This window comes from Leptosomus discolor, chromosome 1, assembly GCF_034619465.1.
Source record: "Leptosomus discolor isolate bLepDis1 chromosome 1, bLepDis1.hap2, whole genome shotgun sequence".
Classification (NCBI taxonomy): domain Eukaryota; kingdom Metazoa; phylum Chordata; class Aves; order Leptosomiformes; family Leptosomidae; genus Leptosomus; species Leptosomus discolor.
The window spans coordinates 150,263,024-150,277,677 of record NC_141391.1 but is presented as its reverse complement, the minus strand read 5'-3'; the positions used below and the strand labels follow the sequence as shown (position 1 = coordinate 150,277,677).

Sequence of the window (14,654 nt, the reverse complement as noted above, 5' to 3'; positions counted from 1 at the left end):
GAGACTTCTTTCATGATCTGTTCTGGGAGCAGCTCTGTCACCCTGTGACCCAGCCCATCTGTCCTTCTTCAGCCACAGGGATTAAGAGAGTTACTTCCATTGCACTTGCGGACAGATACTCTGCAGTGAATGGACTCCTATCACAGACTTAGATGTTTGCTCAGCGGTACAACCAGTTACCCAGGGAAACTGTGCATCTTGTCCTTTTTAGCAGAGAGTTAGATTCCTTTCTGTAAAGTCTGATTTTGAGTGATTCCTACATCCTGTTGCCCTTCAGGCAAGGAAATACAAGAGGATTTTAAGTTCTACCTTTCAAATACAGACCAGAACATGCGTGGGGCTTGCAAAGGCTGTTTCTTGGCAGAGCCAAGAGGTTATGTGGTCCTCTGTGCAATGTGCATTCCACTCACCAGCTGAAATGAAGAAATATTTGTGGAACACAGACTATCGCTGTCAATATCACTATAAAGAGAAGGAAAATGGCAGCAGTTTAAAGTAGCTGAGCAATTTTTTATATAAAATAAGTCCCAAGAAGATTAATTAGTAGCAAGGTAATGCATTCATAGGTGTGCAGTAATCTGCATGTGGTAATGACACAACTGTTAATCACATGCCTGTATAATTGATAGATATTGCTATCTCTCCTGTTCCTCTTTGTATACAGTATAAATTTACTTAGCCCACAGCTATATGCCCTCAACATCATAGGATGTGTATGTGCATATGGTGGCACTCTGGAAGAAGAGAAGGACATGTAAAAGCAAGTCTTTTTCTATAAAAGATATACTTTGCAATTTATGTTATAAAATATATAATTTATCTGTGAACAAAACATTTGACAATACGATACTTCATCTAGTATTGGCAACGTTCCTACTTTCTACTGCTTCATTCAGTAAAACGGTGCTACACTGCATCAGTCTTCTCTGATGCAGTCCAATGCTCAGCTTGGTTTTACTGCAATGACAGGTCTTGTTACTACATATTAGCTACAGCACCTTTCCTGCTGCATCACTGGTGTAAAGATCTTTTTACTGAAAGCCTTTCTCTGTTTGACTGAAGTGGACACAACTGGCAATCACTCCATGGCTCTTTATTAATATTTTGGATTCTGTGGCTGACCTTGAGTGAAAGTATGAATCAAGCTCTCTCTCCTTGCAATCACCATCGTTTGTATGTAACCCGAAATTAGGTTATGCAAAGTGTATATATTGCACGTATTTCATGTAATATTGTGTACATAATACTGTCTGTATAAGCATTTGCCTCTCAGCCCTTTAAGTATTTTCACAATTTTTCTGGATTATTTTTTTACTGTGCTAGATTCGTTGAAGCATTCTGCCTAAATTTGGGAGGTATGTAACCCCCAAGACCCTACATATAATTCAAGTTCCCTTTCCTGTTCTTGTATAGAAGCTTTCCTGTTGCAGAACTCCTTTTCAAAACAGAAAACGCAAGAGTCGTATCTAGTATATTTTCCTGACAAAATCAGGAGATCTAGAGAAAACTAATCATTTACCTCTGCACAGTTTACTTTCTGCATGCTGCTCACATTTAAGAACATACTCATTGATCGTTCCCAAGACACTGTATGTATGTAGCAGAATGAAAGCTGTATCTTATTTAAATTAATGAATAAGATGAATGAGTGCCACATTTCCAAAACAGGCAATGAGAAGAGGAAAGCTAGGCAATATTCATGTATTAATTAAAATGAGAGCTCTCCACCAAAAAAATATGAGTCAATTGATATTCTGACAGCTGCCCATAGACTCATTCATGAAATGATGGGCATGAGAGGCACCACGGGAAGCCGGGTTTTTACTGGAGACAAAGTCATTCACTTGATGCACATTCTGTTAAAGGAAGCAGCCTGGATATTGCAATTTATTCTTGTTGTGCTTGATGGAAAAAGAATTCTTAAATCCCAGCTGGAGAATTCACAGGACTTCTTTGCTCTTTAGATTTGCTTTATAGTTCTGCAGAGTCCCGCTTGGGAGACATTAGCATCAGTAATAACTATAGTACTTAGCGCTTATTGTAATGGGTTTCATCTGCAGATCTCAGAGAGATTTGCAAGGTGAGTGCAGAATTATAATCCCCCTTTTAGAGAAACTGAGCAGATATATAGAAAGGCTTGGTCATATGGCCAAGGTTGCACAACAAGGTGAAATGGTGGTGAAGCAACATCGGGTCCTTCTGGCCTCAAACACCAGCGTGGGCAAAAGGGGTGATTTAGACCCATATTTTGCAAAGTAATTCAATGAGAGTAGAAACAGGAGTGTTGGAGAAATTGAAGTCTAAGTGAGCATATTAGAAAACACAGTCAAGTGTGTTGTTGCTTTTCTTAATCTGAAAACCCACTACAGGTCTTTTTCAATATGAATGGACATACTGTTGGATAGGCAACACTGTTTCAAGTCAGGTACGTAACCCAAGCATAAGGTAAATGCCTAGCCCGTCTGTACAGTTGAGGACATCGGTATGGCATTCAGAAAACCTGTGACAGGAATCTGTCTGCTTCTCAAACAGCTAAATCGGAGACATGAAGTGAGGCAATGTGAATAACCTCTGACAGGTGCAGTTCTAAAACTAATACCCAGATCTGCAGTTGTGTAGTAACACAGCCCATTAAAATCTGTGAAAAGTTTATGCTTTGTGGAACTGGCACCCTTTGCCTAGGCATGACTTTCTCTGGATCTTAAATTGACACAGAATTAAAGTGAGATTCGGCAACAAGTGTGGCAACGTTATATAATCCATTACTTCCACTGCCGAGATTTATGACAAACATATCGTAAATGCAAGATGCGAAGTGGTAACGAAATTTCTGACCTAGAAGCAAATATTGTTCTCCAAGTGTATACGGGAAAAATTCTCAGGGCTACACATAAGGGTATTTGCTTGTGCTAGCTTTCTGTTTCAGTACTTGGCTGTCTTTTGGAAACTTGCTATCTAATAATTCATTGCATGTGCATGGGACGTTTTGTTGGAGGACGGACATATGTTAGTGCACAAATAGAGCTGGTATCAATGCTTGATGCCAGTGACATGGAACAGAGGCTCTCCAAAGGGTCTTGCACATCTCTGTCTAGCCAGTCACAGGCTGCAGACTCTTTGTCCTTATTTCTGCCTGTTGGGTCTCTTAACATAACATGAAGCATTTTTCAGATTTACTTTTAAGGAAGCTGTTACATAGTTTTTGTTGTTGCTTTAGCTGCTGTAGGAATACTATATGAGTAATGTGAAATTGGAGTCCAGAAGAAAAAGTCTACATTCAGAGATGAGCCACACTGTGGCAAGATGTAAGAAGTGCAAAGGCTTCAGAAGCAACTGTAAAGAGAGTGTAAAACCTACTGGTCCTTATGGGTCGCACTCTGTTGAAACCCTGATGTGCTTACATGCCTTTAAAAAGTTGTTTCACTTTCTTTTAAAAAAGTTGTTATGCTATGCCACTTAGAGAATGTGTAACTAACGGGAGATTTCATCAAGCAGAGTGAAATATGGATGTAATGATTAATCCAAAAAAAAAGAGATTCCCATGCAAGGAAAGCCACCATGTTCTGCCCCGGGAACAGGTACGCTGGAACAGGTTGCCCAGAGAAGTTGTGGATGCACTGTCATTGGAAGTGTTCAAGGCCAGGTTGGATGGGCCTTTGAACAACCTGATTGAGTGACAGATGATCTTAAAGATCCCTTCCAACCCAAACCGTTGTATGATTCTGTGAAATACGTAATATCTTCTATGGGGTGTGTCCCCGTGGTGTTGTTAGTAGCTTACTCTACTGGTTTGTTTGAAGCAAGCTGCACACTCTGTACTCATTGCCCTGTTAGCTAGACTGCCACTCCTGGTGTAGTTAGGCAAAGGAAAACTGCCTAATGGAAATGCCTTCTTACCGCTTTAACAACCTGCCATCACTTAGGACGTATAGATGTGGGGACAGAGTTGTTCTCTACTGTCAAAAAAGTCACCTGTATACAACTTCGGTACTTAGTAGCTTGACCTTAGGGTAGTAGGTGGGCAGTTGAATAGTATTCACAGGGATCGATCCCTGCCTTGCCTGTCCTCCAGATGGACACTGAAGTGCCTTCAATGCAAAGTCTGCGGTAGATGGAAGATTTAATGGTCTGCTTCAAGGCCAGGAAGTGGGGAGGTGGGGTCCCTCTACACCTGACATCACCAAGCCTTCTGGGGATCTCTGGTTTGGTTACGAGCAGTGGATTTTTTGATGCTGACAGGGAACTACTCATGTAAGAGTGCTTAAGTCACTGAACACCTGTGGTACAGGACGTGAGGTACCAGGATTTCTACTGCTAAGTCACTTTGTGCCCAGGTGGAAGGAAATCTGCATTTGTCTCTTTCTTGCCTTCGTCTCAGCTCCTAAAATTAAAGGGAGGAAGTGGCCATTGAGATGGCATAGTCTGTATGCCATGGTCCTAAACATAACTATGGTCTGGACTACAGCTCACCATTTAGAAAAAAACCCATCTCTTCCTGATTAAAACATTCCTGTGGTGGATTTACCACGAGCATTCTTGGTACGTTATTCCAGTAATTAATTAACTAGACTGCAAAAAATGCATGCCTTGTTTCTAGACTGGAACTGGGGTGTGGGCACAAGGTCTGTGTCTCTGAGAACTCAGGCAGATAAGACAGCCATCTGGGCAGTATTTGGTCTACTTCCTCTCATATTCAGCCGCAGTTTATACACAACTCTTCTGCAGAATCTTCTGTTGTCAGGATTTGTTAACCCATGCCAACCAACCTCACAGCGTCTGCACACACAATTATCCCCTGATATTGAAGGTGATGTGAGGTGCCAGGTAAAGTAAGTGATTGCCCTGCTGAGAGCATGCGACACTGCGGAATACAGTCCTAATGTCCTGTCTGTCCTGACCTTTAACTTCTAGGCCATCATTCCTCTAATACTTGATACCATCTTAATACTTTTTATTGTCCTCAACATTTTCCATCAGTGCAGTGTAATAAATGCCTGTGATAATAAATGGTAGTTCCAACAAGCTAGACTGAAACACAGGAGTCTCTTCAGCCCATGTGCCACTGCACCTGCATCCCTTACTTTACTTAAATTTGGCTTTCTGCAGCAGTAAGATCAGGGAAGTGTGAAGTACGGTCTAAGACGTCTCTGTGCATGCACTTCTCATCTTTGTGGGCTGAGGACATAATAGGCAGAGAATCAACATCAAGCAAAGCCGTGCAGCAGGAGGACATCAGAGGGTGAATGCCAAATGTAAACTCAAACAGAAATCATGAGACATCATCTAGGGGTATCCTAGTTTGGGTAAGACAGTGTAAATCTGAGTGCTTGATGAAGGCTGTTAATCTCTAGAGATGGGGAAAGACAGAAAAGCGATTACAAATTCAACTTTCCTTTAGCAGCTCTGACAGTTTTGGAAGTGTTTCTAGATGTTGGAGCAGTTTAGGAAGAAAGCCAAGGAACCTCATTCAAAAATAGGCTAGTCCGTATTCTGCCCTTAAGGGTCAGAGGATAACCCAGGGACACATTGCAATTGCCTTAGTGTCATCAATTTCCATAGATCAGTCAAACAAGAAGAGTTTTGCCATTGACATCAATGGAAAAAGGATTTGAACGATAAATTCAGCAACTTCATGTTCTCAGAAGGCAGATATAATAAAGAGAAGAAAGCAAGGAAGAGTTATCCTCTGGTGGTCTGTTATAATATTTCATACTTCTGTATACCTTTGTTTTTTATTTTGGACTTTTAATTCACATGATGAAGTTTTCAGACACAAGTGGATGTCATGTGTAAGCTGAGTTCCTTGTTTTTTTCTTTTGCCTGACACTGGCTGCATGTTCTCTATTGATGTCTTGTTCCTGGTACTTGACACTGATCATCTTGTCTGTGAAAGGAAGCACTCCAGCTGGCTTGCCTGATAAGAAGAAAGGAAAGTTTGCTTGGTTTAGTCACTCCACAGAAACCCATGGTAATGTTCTGCTGCGCTCTCTATCCACACTGCATATATCTCTGTGCATCTATATATCTCTATACAGACTGACATATCATATAGCTTTGTATACTTCTGCATGTGCTTGCCTTGCTTTTTTTATTGCTTGTGCAGTGTCCTCTTCATGCACTCAAGATAATAAGCTGCTCCACAAATCAGTCGTTTGCTAATGTCTTCAAAATTGTTTTCCATTTGCAAATAAGCTCAAATATGTCTTGGAAGTGCTTTACCTCATCTTCGAAGATGACTTGCGAAATATCAATGTTTTGGATTTTTCCTGAAGGACTCAGTCTGGAATGAAAATCTTAACTATGAATGTTTATTTTTCTTACAGCTTACTTGACTGTCTCATGTACATCAAAATATGAATTCAGTTGATTCCTTAATTTGTTTTTCCAAATAGACAAGATTATTAAAACATCTAGTCTTTGTAAAGGAAGAGGCACCATTAGAGTACAATATTTCACAGTTATGTCAAGAGTACTAGAGAGTCCATTATTTCATACAGTCCTAAGAACATGGCACAAGAACTTTAGGTTTCCTAAGACATATGTTGTAGGCACTTGAGTGGTTGAGGTGGGATGAAGGAAAGATAGTTCACTTTGTGGGACATTTCTACCATAATGTTTTCAAAGTGGGAACACAGGACCTCTTTGGAAGAACTTTCTGATACCTTTGAGCCTCTGAAAGAAGACCTGATCCCAAGGCCCATTAATCGTCTGCCCAATTGAAATGCAAAACCTATTTACACTGCCTCCTCTTGCACCAAGGACCCACAAACAGATATGTTCTTAGTATTCCATAACATATTCTTATAGGCTATTGGCAGCCTCTCTGCCAGCTAAGAGTGCATGCTTTTAAGTCTCGTCTGAGAGATATATCCAATCGCTAATACAGGTCATGTTCTGAAGTTTTACAGGTATCTGCGAGATCTGTTTAACTCCTCCATTATTTAGTTTTAAGTATAATTTTTTTCATTTGTTTTATGTATTTGAAAAGGGGCAGGGGAGGGAAGAGGACACCTATTGGATCCTCTCCATTGTCCTAACTTACATTGAATGATTATATATTAAGGAGTTATTAGAGCTCATATAGGAGCTGGGAGCGGCTGGTGGAATAGAAATACCGATTTTTATTTTTTTTCTATGATCTGTAGAAGCAAATAAAATATTGAGGTTTTATAACAGATAGAAAATGTGACAGGTCCTTGAATCCAGATGAGAGGTTCACACCCAAGATTGCTTTCCTTTGATGTTTGTTGTATGATACTTCTGTAAAAGCCTGGGAGATTCTGTCCAGTTCCTAGTTGGTGAGTGTCAACATAAAATCACCACCATAGTCCATGTTCATTAGGTCGTTTTTTGGTAATATCTGAACTGATCAGAGTCTGAATTCCCCTCTTATCCCTTTAGGTCTAGTTTATAAGTGTAAGGTTGAAATACATTAATGGATAGTGTATGACAGATGAGCCATCAGTGTTATTTATGTGGTACTTGCTATCAGGCTAACAGAATATGTTTGAATACATGTCAGTCTGGTACTTTTTATTTGTATTCTAATAATTGCACAAAAGATTGGGGAGGGCAGTGAACTGTTTGGGCTGGTGCAAGTAAAGGGACATTTTTTTAGTGTTCCATTGAATGAAAAAAAAAAAGCTTCTTGTTGGCTTTGCCAGGTTCTCTGATTTTCAATGGTTCTTATTCACAAAATTTCCAATGGTTCTTATTCACAAAATTTCCAGGAACTGACTCTGAAAGAAAGAGAGCAGTTGCTTCTTCCTTTTTCTTTAACATTTGAGTAACCTGTATGTTCCCTGAAGTCTACCTGCCCAACCTGGCCTGCGCAGGGAGGCACTAGAATCGCTCAGCAAATTGCTTAATCCTCAGGAGCTGCATCTGAGGGTCTTTTCATTAAGTCAGTTCCTTCACTCGTGTTATTCATTAATAGATATGCCAGGTTCTAATGGCCAACCCTCTCTTTCTCTTCCCTTTGACTCTTACAGTGAGCATGCCCACCAGTGAGACCGAGTCCGTGAACACAGACAACGTCCCTGGAGCAGATATTGAAGGCGAAAACTGCGGTGCTAGGCTAGCGTGAGTACATATACATAGATATACGTATGTAGGGGTTGGATCGAGCTTGGTGGGTTAAAGCCAGGGCAAATGTCAGGCTTTATAAGGGGAAGAAAACCCCACAGTAGGTGAAAGGAGAGGGTGCAGAAGATCTGTTGATCCTAGTTCTTATCTTAATTGCAATGTAAACTCACTCTGGACATTAGTGGAGATCTTCTGGGTTTACATAGATGTAAATAAAGCACAGAAAGCCCAGGATAAGCAGAGCTGGTTTTGCATAGTAGCTAAAAGAAGAACTGATGGATAACAGTGTGCTTATTTTAAAATTCCTCTTTAGTGTTAGATAATCAAATCCAGTATATGTAGCCAAAGAGTGGAAATGACTGGTCTATTTTAATTTCTCTAATAATTCTTGTACACTTTACAGTGTCTTGTAGTAGAAATACATGGATGATAATTCCCATCCTGCAGCCTGAATTACACCCTTCAAGTGCTGAACACAATACTGTAGTGACAAATGAATACATCAGTTAGGAGGGAGTAATGCCTTCTTGAAATTTCACCACTGTAGTTAATGGAGGAGCTCAAGAATGCGTGAGATAGCGCTTATGGAATACCATATTATGTGGTATATTTTTTTAGCATCACAGAGAGTCAGAATAGGCAAGAGAGGTCCTTTCTTCCCTTTTGCATGACTTGAACAAGGATGGACTTTATGCTGTAGGGAAATATGTTAGTCTCTTCAAATTTCTTTGGAAAATGGGCTGAGCGTATCAGTGCTATAGATTGTACCATGCTGGAGTATTTTGAGGCTCTGTCCTGTCTTTGGGCATACATTGGGCCCTTCAGTATTGGTCAAATGCTCATTATAAGTACATAAGAAATGCTCTGTTTTGTCAGATCTATGGTCCAGCTGGCCCAGTGTTGAGGTCCTGAGAGGAAGGCAAGTGTGCAAGCCTGGCCATTTCCTACTTTCCAGTTCCCTTTACTGCTCCCAAATTCATGCTTATTGGATTAGCGATGTGAGAGGGCACACTCTGCTTTTTGCCTTTAGTGGCTGATTATGGACCTGTTGTCCATGGATTTATCTGAACCCACTAAGGCTCTCTGCCCTCACAATCTCCTGTGGCAAGAAGTTTCAGAAGTTCATTACCTGCTGTGTAGACAAGTACTTCCTCATATCTGTTTTAAGCTGATCTACTTTCAGTCAACATCCTTTCCTTCTAATACTGTGAGATTTGGTGATCAACAGTTCCACATTCAGCTTATCTATCACTTCCGTGACTTTGTAAACCTTGATTACATCTCCCACACACACCCTTGGCCCTCTCCTCTACGAACTGAAGAGGAGGAAATCTTACCTTCATTACAAGATATGATATGTGGAATATGTTGTAAATTCAATCTGCTTTCCTTTAAGTGTCAGCCGGCCCGGCAACTTACAAATCCCAGGAGAAATTTTTTGTAATAGCTTTCCTTCACCTGCCTGCTGTTGCCTACCTGCTGAGTCTTTTAGTTTAGATTATGAACTCTTTTCTGAAGAAACCAGGCTAGATCTATTCATGGCACTGGGGCAGTTGTAGCCCTTCCTTTAGCATCCCGCCAAGCTGCTTGTGCTCTTGTTGCATTACAGGAAGCTGCCACTGGATATGTGACCACTTCTTCCAGCTGGATCCAATTTGGAGAACCATCTCTGTTCTGCAGTTATGGTTCCCAACATAATGGGTCCCCTGGTGCTACACAGTGCCAACAACAATGGCAACTGTTACTATAAAGTTGCATATATTTCTAATATTACAGCTCGCATTCATTTAATGTCCTTAATGCCAAACGTTCCTAAAGCACTTTAAGAACTGTGAATGCAGGGATTGTTTTCACAGCATCAGAGTTCAGCCACCTTCAGGGTGAAATGTGACAGGTGTTTAAAAACAAAGGGCACAAGCATATAAGGAGATGTGTGAGGGGTAGCTTGTTTTGCACTGAAAACACATGCGGAATTTTGGCAAGCAGAGCATAATTATCTTAGCTGGAACGTGGCCAGGAGAGCTGAAGTTAAACCCAACTCTAAAAGTAATCATGGCTTAGAATGGAGTTTACTTAAAATAGCCCAATGTGCCCCCTGGAGAATGGCAGTACTGTGGTCTAGCACCATGATCACTTTACTCCTGGCATTAGGAAAAGGAATGGCTACATCAAATACATTTTAGGGAAGAAGACATAGGAAAATCACAGGAAAACAGAGCTTCATTTCTTCTTCCCATGTCATAAACGTTAAAACAGGGCCCTAAGTTTCACCAGAGCAGGACATGTAAGATTCAGGGAGATAAACATTTTCCTTGCTACTTTCCACTGCATTTGAAAATGGGTGATGTATAGTAGGGAAATGGAAGTCTGTTATTGAGAAGGGTTTTTTTACCCCTTACCCAAGGGCAGTTACGATCCTCAAGGCCTTGCTCAGATTGCTTTTCATCTCTAGGAGATGGATAGGCTCCTTCATCCAGGAAAATGAATGACTGTGTCATTGTATTTGAAATTCTGGAATGAGATATAAATTTTGCCAATGCTTTCTGCTTTTGTAAAATGTTTGTTTCAAACTTGTGGATCTGCAAATTCCTTAGTTACGGGTAAATTCAGATCTGCCTTTGATTCCAAGGCTTGGAATCCTTTCTGGTTTGTTTTGTTACTGCATCACACACTCAGGCAGAGAGAGAAACCAACTTTCCTTGTTTCAAGAAGTATTAAGTCCTCTTCTCGCTGAGTGCTCATTTATACCACCCATAGGCCAATATTGCTGCTGGCACATATAAAATGTAAGCAAGAATTTATTTGAATATTTTCTTTTATTGGAATCTGACTAAGAGAATCAGAATTTGGCCCAGTGTTCCAGAATAGGGAGAATTCATGTGGGAAGTCAATTGAGTTTTTCAGTTAAGTTCCTCATGTAGTACTAGTGACTTGGAGTAAACATTAATAATTATAGTCACACCATCCTGATTTACTCTGGTTGAAGATTAGGCCCGGACTTTTGAGCAGTTATCTGCCCTCTGAATTTTGTTTTTACAGTTGAAATAGCTAGACAGGGGTTTTTGTTCAATTGTTGAGTTTCATCTGTTGCAGGTGAGTCTTCATTTTTACCAGCGTGCTCAAATCACCTAGTGCCCATGAGTCCCCATTGCCTTGCTATAAACATTTTTTCCCAGAAGGCAGAGACTGCACTGGGAAAGCTGCAACCAGACATGCCTGAAGTAACAGGGAGATTTCAAGTCAAAGGTAATATACTTATTTCTTTAGTGGCATCAGGCTGCTAAGGCATTTAACCAGCCCAGCACCACCACTGTGGTTACAGGCTGAGCTTGCCATCAGAATGTGCTCAGGATAAAACAAAAAAAATACCTAGGAAACTGAAAGATAAAGCAATTTTATTGAAGATAACATAGAATTACTGGCTGTTCTTTCTGTTTTATAAAAAGCTCTAGAGCTTTGAAAGGCAGGGTCTGTGAATGACAGAAAGATCTGCTTGAGAAGCCAGGCTCAAGCGTGCCTTTTGGAAAAGGAGATCTTCCCTGACAGCCTTTCTCAGCTCTACAGAGACATATGCTATGTGAGATCAGGAGAGTACCTCTGAAACACAAGCTATCTCCTACTGATGAATTGTCTCAAAGAAGCTTTTATTTCTATAGTATCCATACTATAGAAACTGCCTTCATCAGCTGTGCTGTCTGGAGCAATGCCAGTCTTCAAACCAGCAGAAGGAGTTTCAGGAGGAATCTAACATCTAATCTCTCTTTGCTTATTGTGTAAATGCAGTTTCTTAGAACTAAAACAAAAAAAAACCTCATTCATATTCATTCCTGGTGTAATTCTGCTGCCATCAGGAGAGCTGTGGCAGGGAGTAGTTCCCTTCCTAAGATGGATGTTAGCTTCATCAGCCATCTGAATTTGAAAAAGGTCTTGTAAGCTTCCACAGGACGTTGAAAAGCATCCCACAACTTCCATAGTATATCATTCCTGTCATGGTATTGCCTTGTATTGCACTGACATCTGCTCTGCAGTAGAAACAGAACAGCTTTTATCCTCAAGGACAACATTTGGAAGTGGAACTTACCTTACTTCTGATGCGTCACAGCTTTTATAACCTGTTGCCTCCGGGCACAAGAAATGTGTTTCCTCTGCAGCAAGCATCAGTGGGATAAACCCAGAGCTGGGAGCAACAGGTTTCTATTTACAGGATAGACTTATACCCAGGACTTCCTAATAGCAGGTAATTTCCCTGAACCTCTATGGTTACTGCTGTGCAGGACTTAGATTCCTGAGGACAGGCTATTGCTCATAATCAGTAGTAATCTGTTCTGTGCGGGTTGTCAGCATATATAATCTTCCAATACAACCAGAACGTTAATTTTCTAATACAACCATACAGCTCTGGAGTGCCACAATAGAGCTTGCTTTTATACATATGTATTAGCTAAAAAAAAAAGACCTTTGTGGAAACTAATGTTCCATGGAGCCTCAATAGAGAAGTGAAGCACTTGAGTTCAAAGGGAAAGAAAGCTTAAAATTATCTGCTTTCACTGAAACAATAAGCCACTTGGCATTTTCACCTTGGCCAGGATTTCCATACATTTGGGGGACAGTTCAATTGCTTTTCCACTGAAGAGGGTTAAAACAGTAAAACAGGATAAAATAAATGAACAACCTACACTGGCTTTCCAACTGAAAACGGTGTATCCTGAAAATATTATGAACAATGGAGGCTTTCCCTGGCAGCTGAACCATCAGTGATTTTCCCTTGGTGCTTTTCTGGCTAAGAAAGTAATTCTTGTGCCATTTTTACAATCATCAGTGTAGAAGCCTGCAGTAAATGTAAAAGAGTCAGATTGTTTGCAGGTTTGCTATAGTCACTGCTGGTTTTCACCTAGTGAGAAGATAGCCTCCTTCTGTGAGGACCAAAGTCCCCATCGCATCAGGAGCAGCGGTAAGAAAAGTCTGCCAACAGCTCTGAAACCACTGCTGACTTGAGCAGGAAAACACACAGGATCGACCCTTATGTGTCAACCTCAGCTACTGCTCCCCAATTTATTATGAGCAAGGTGCTTTTGATATTCACAATCAGCTCTAGATATGTGTCTAAAGGACAATAGCATGCCCTTGTGGAGGAGGAATTATCTTCCTACTTCAGATTCTGTGACAGGCCTTGCCTGTGACTTGCCATAGGGAGAGCAAGATTATTCACTAAATGCTGAAGTGCTGGCCTATTTTCCCCGCCTGTAAGAAAGCCTGTTGAATAGTAAACCAGCTCAATTTTTTTTTTTTTAAGCTAGACAAATCCAGTTTTCTTAAGGATGTTCTGTAGATTCTTACCACTGCTGGCCAACAACCACCTCTCTGTTAAAACCAGCATCACTCCTGTCAGGTCAACGTGCTCTCCAGTGCTTCTGCAAGAAGGGCAAGATGTAGAAAAAAAAAAAAAAAAAAAAGAGAAGAGACATTGCTGCATATACTCTGCTGAAATTCAGTGATTGCCTCAGCAGGAGGATCTCAGTCCACATCAGAACACAAGTTCTCCAGGTTCAGTCATCTGTTCCATTTTGCTGGAAGCTTTTAGTTAATGGTCAAAAATGAGAAATGGTCATTGCATGTATCTGTACACGTTAATTGCATTGTACAGAGGAGAGCAGACAGAAGGATGAAGGCCCATTACTTCAGTGTGAATTGCAGAGGCATAGCTGAGGGTAGAACTTAGCCTTAACACTTTCTCAGGCTGAGAGATTATCAGGTATGCAGCATACATTCTGGAAAATGTCACGTCACTCTATGGTCTTGTCCCAGTAATATGTGGAAAAAGGACTCTAGGGTGGGCATCTTCTCTTCAGGTATGCCAGCATCCTGACTAGAAGACAGGAAATGTTATCAGCAGGAATAGAAAGAGGGAAAAAAGTTATGTCACTTGAACAGTAACTCCATGAGTGTAACATATTCCACCAAAACAGAATCAGTATCACACCAAGACTGTGTTCTCAAAGTTCTAAAATCTGTAAGATATGCACAGTGCAGCTCTTTGGATGTTCCCCAAAATTGTGTATAACCTAGAGGCATAGTAAGTAAATTTCTGTGTTACTGCATTTCTGAGAGCTTTTGCTAGTATCTAAGGGCTTCTTTAAGTCCTCATGAAGCTAGTTGCCTATAGGTGGGATCATGTAGTGTAAAAGTAGTTCTGACCAGCATGCCAGGTAAATTCATGGTCATGTTTAGTCATTTCTACACTCAGAAAGCAACAGTAACATGGCCTTTGTGTCATGCTTGGAGACCTACAAGATTTTCCAGAATTGTTTTTGTGTGTACAGTTACAAAAAGTCCTCAATCCATGTTATACAAGAGTGTCAAATCCTTCACAAGTGCATAATTTCTCTTCTCTGGTGTCCCCCATGAACAGAGAAATGAAGACTTTATGTCTCAGAATGTGGGATATCTCACTACATTTGAATTATGCTGATTATTCTGAGTTTATATTAATAAAAATCTTTAAATTTCACTGTCTTATCTGTATGTGGTACATAACTATGTAAGGTTAGAAGAGTTTTAGAGAATTTAAA

General features: G+C 40.5%; 1 protein-coding gene across 4 annotated transcripts in view; it reads left to right on the top strand.

Moving 5' to 3' along the window:
* The window catches only part of CACNA1C (calcium voltage-gated channel subunit alpha1 C), a 491,226-nt gene that overhangs the window by 365,549 nt on the left and 111,023 nt on the right, over positions 1–14,654 (top strand). For 3 of the 4 annotated variants that reach the window (XM_086467242.1, XM_086467225.1, XM_086467239.1), the window contains exon 10: positions 7,992–8,082. In XM_086467242.1, the coding sequence (XP_086323368.1) occupies positions 7,992–8,082 (91 nt within the window). Of the gene's footprint in view, positions 1–5,893; positions 5,969–7,991; positions 8,083–14,654 lie in introns of all 4 variants that reach the window. The other variant, XM_086467234.1, reaches the window with a different exon arrangement.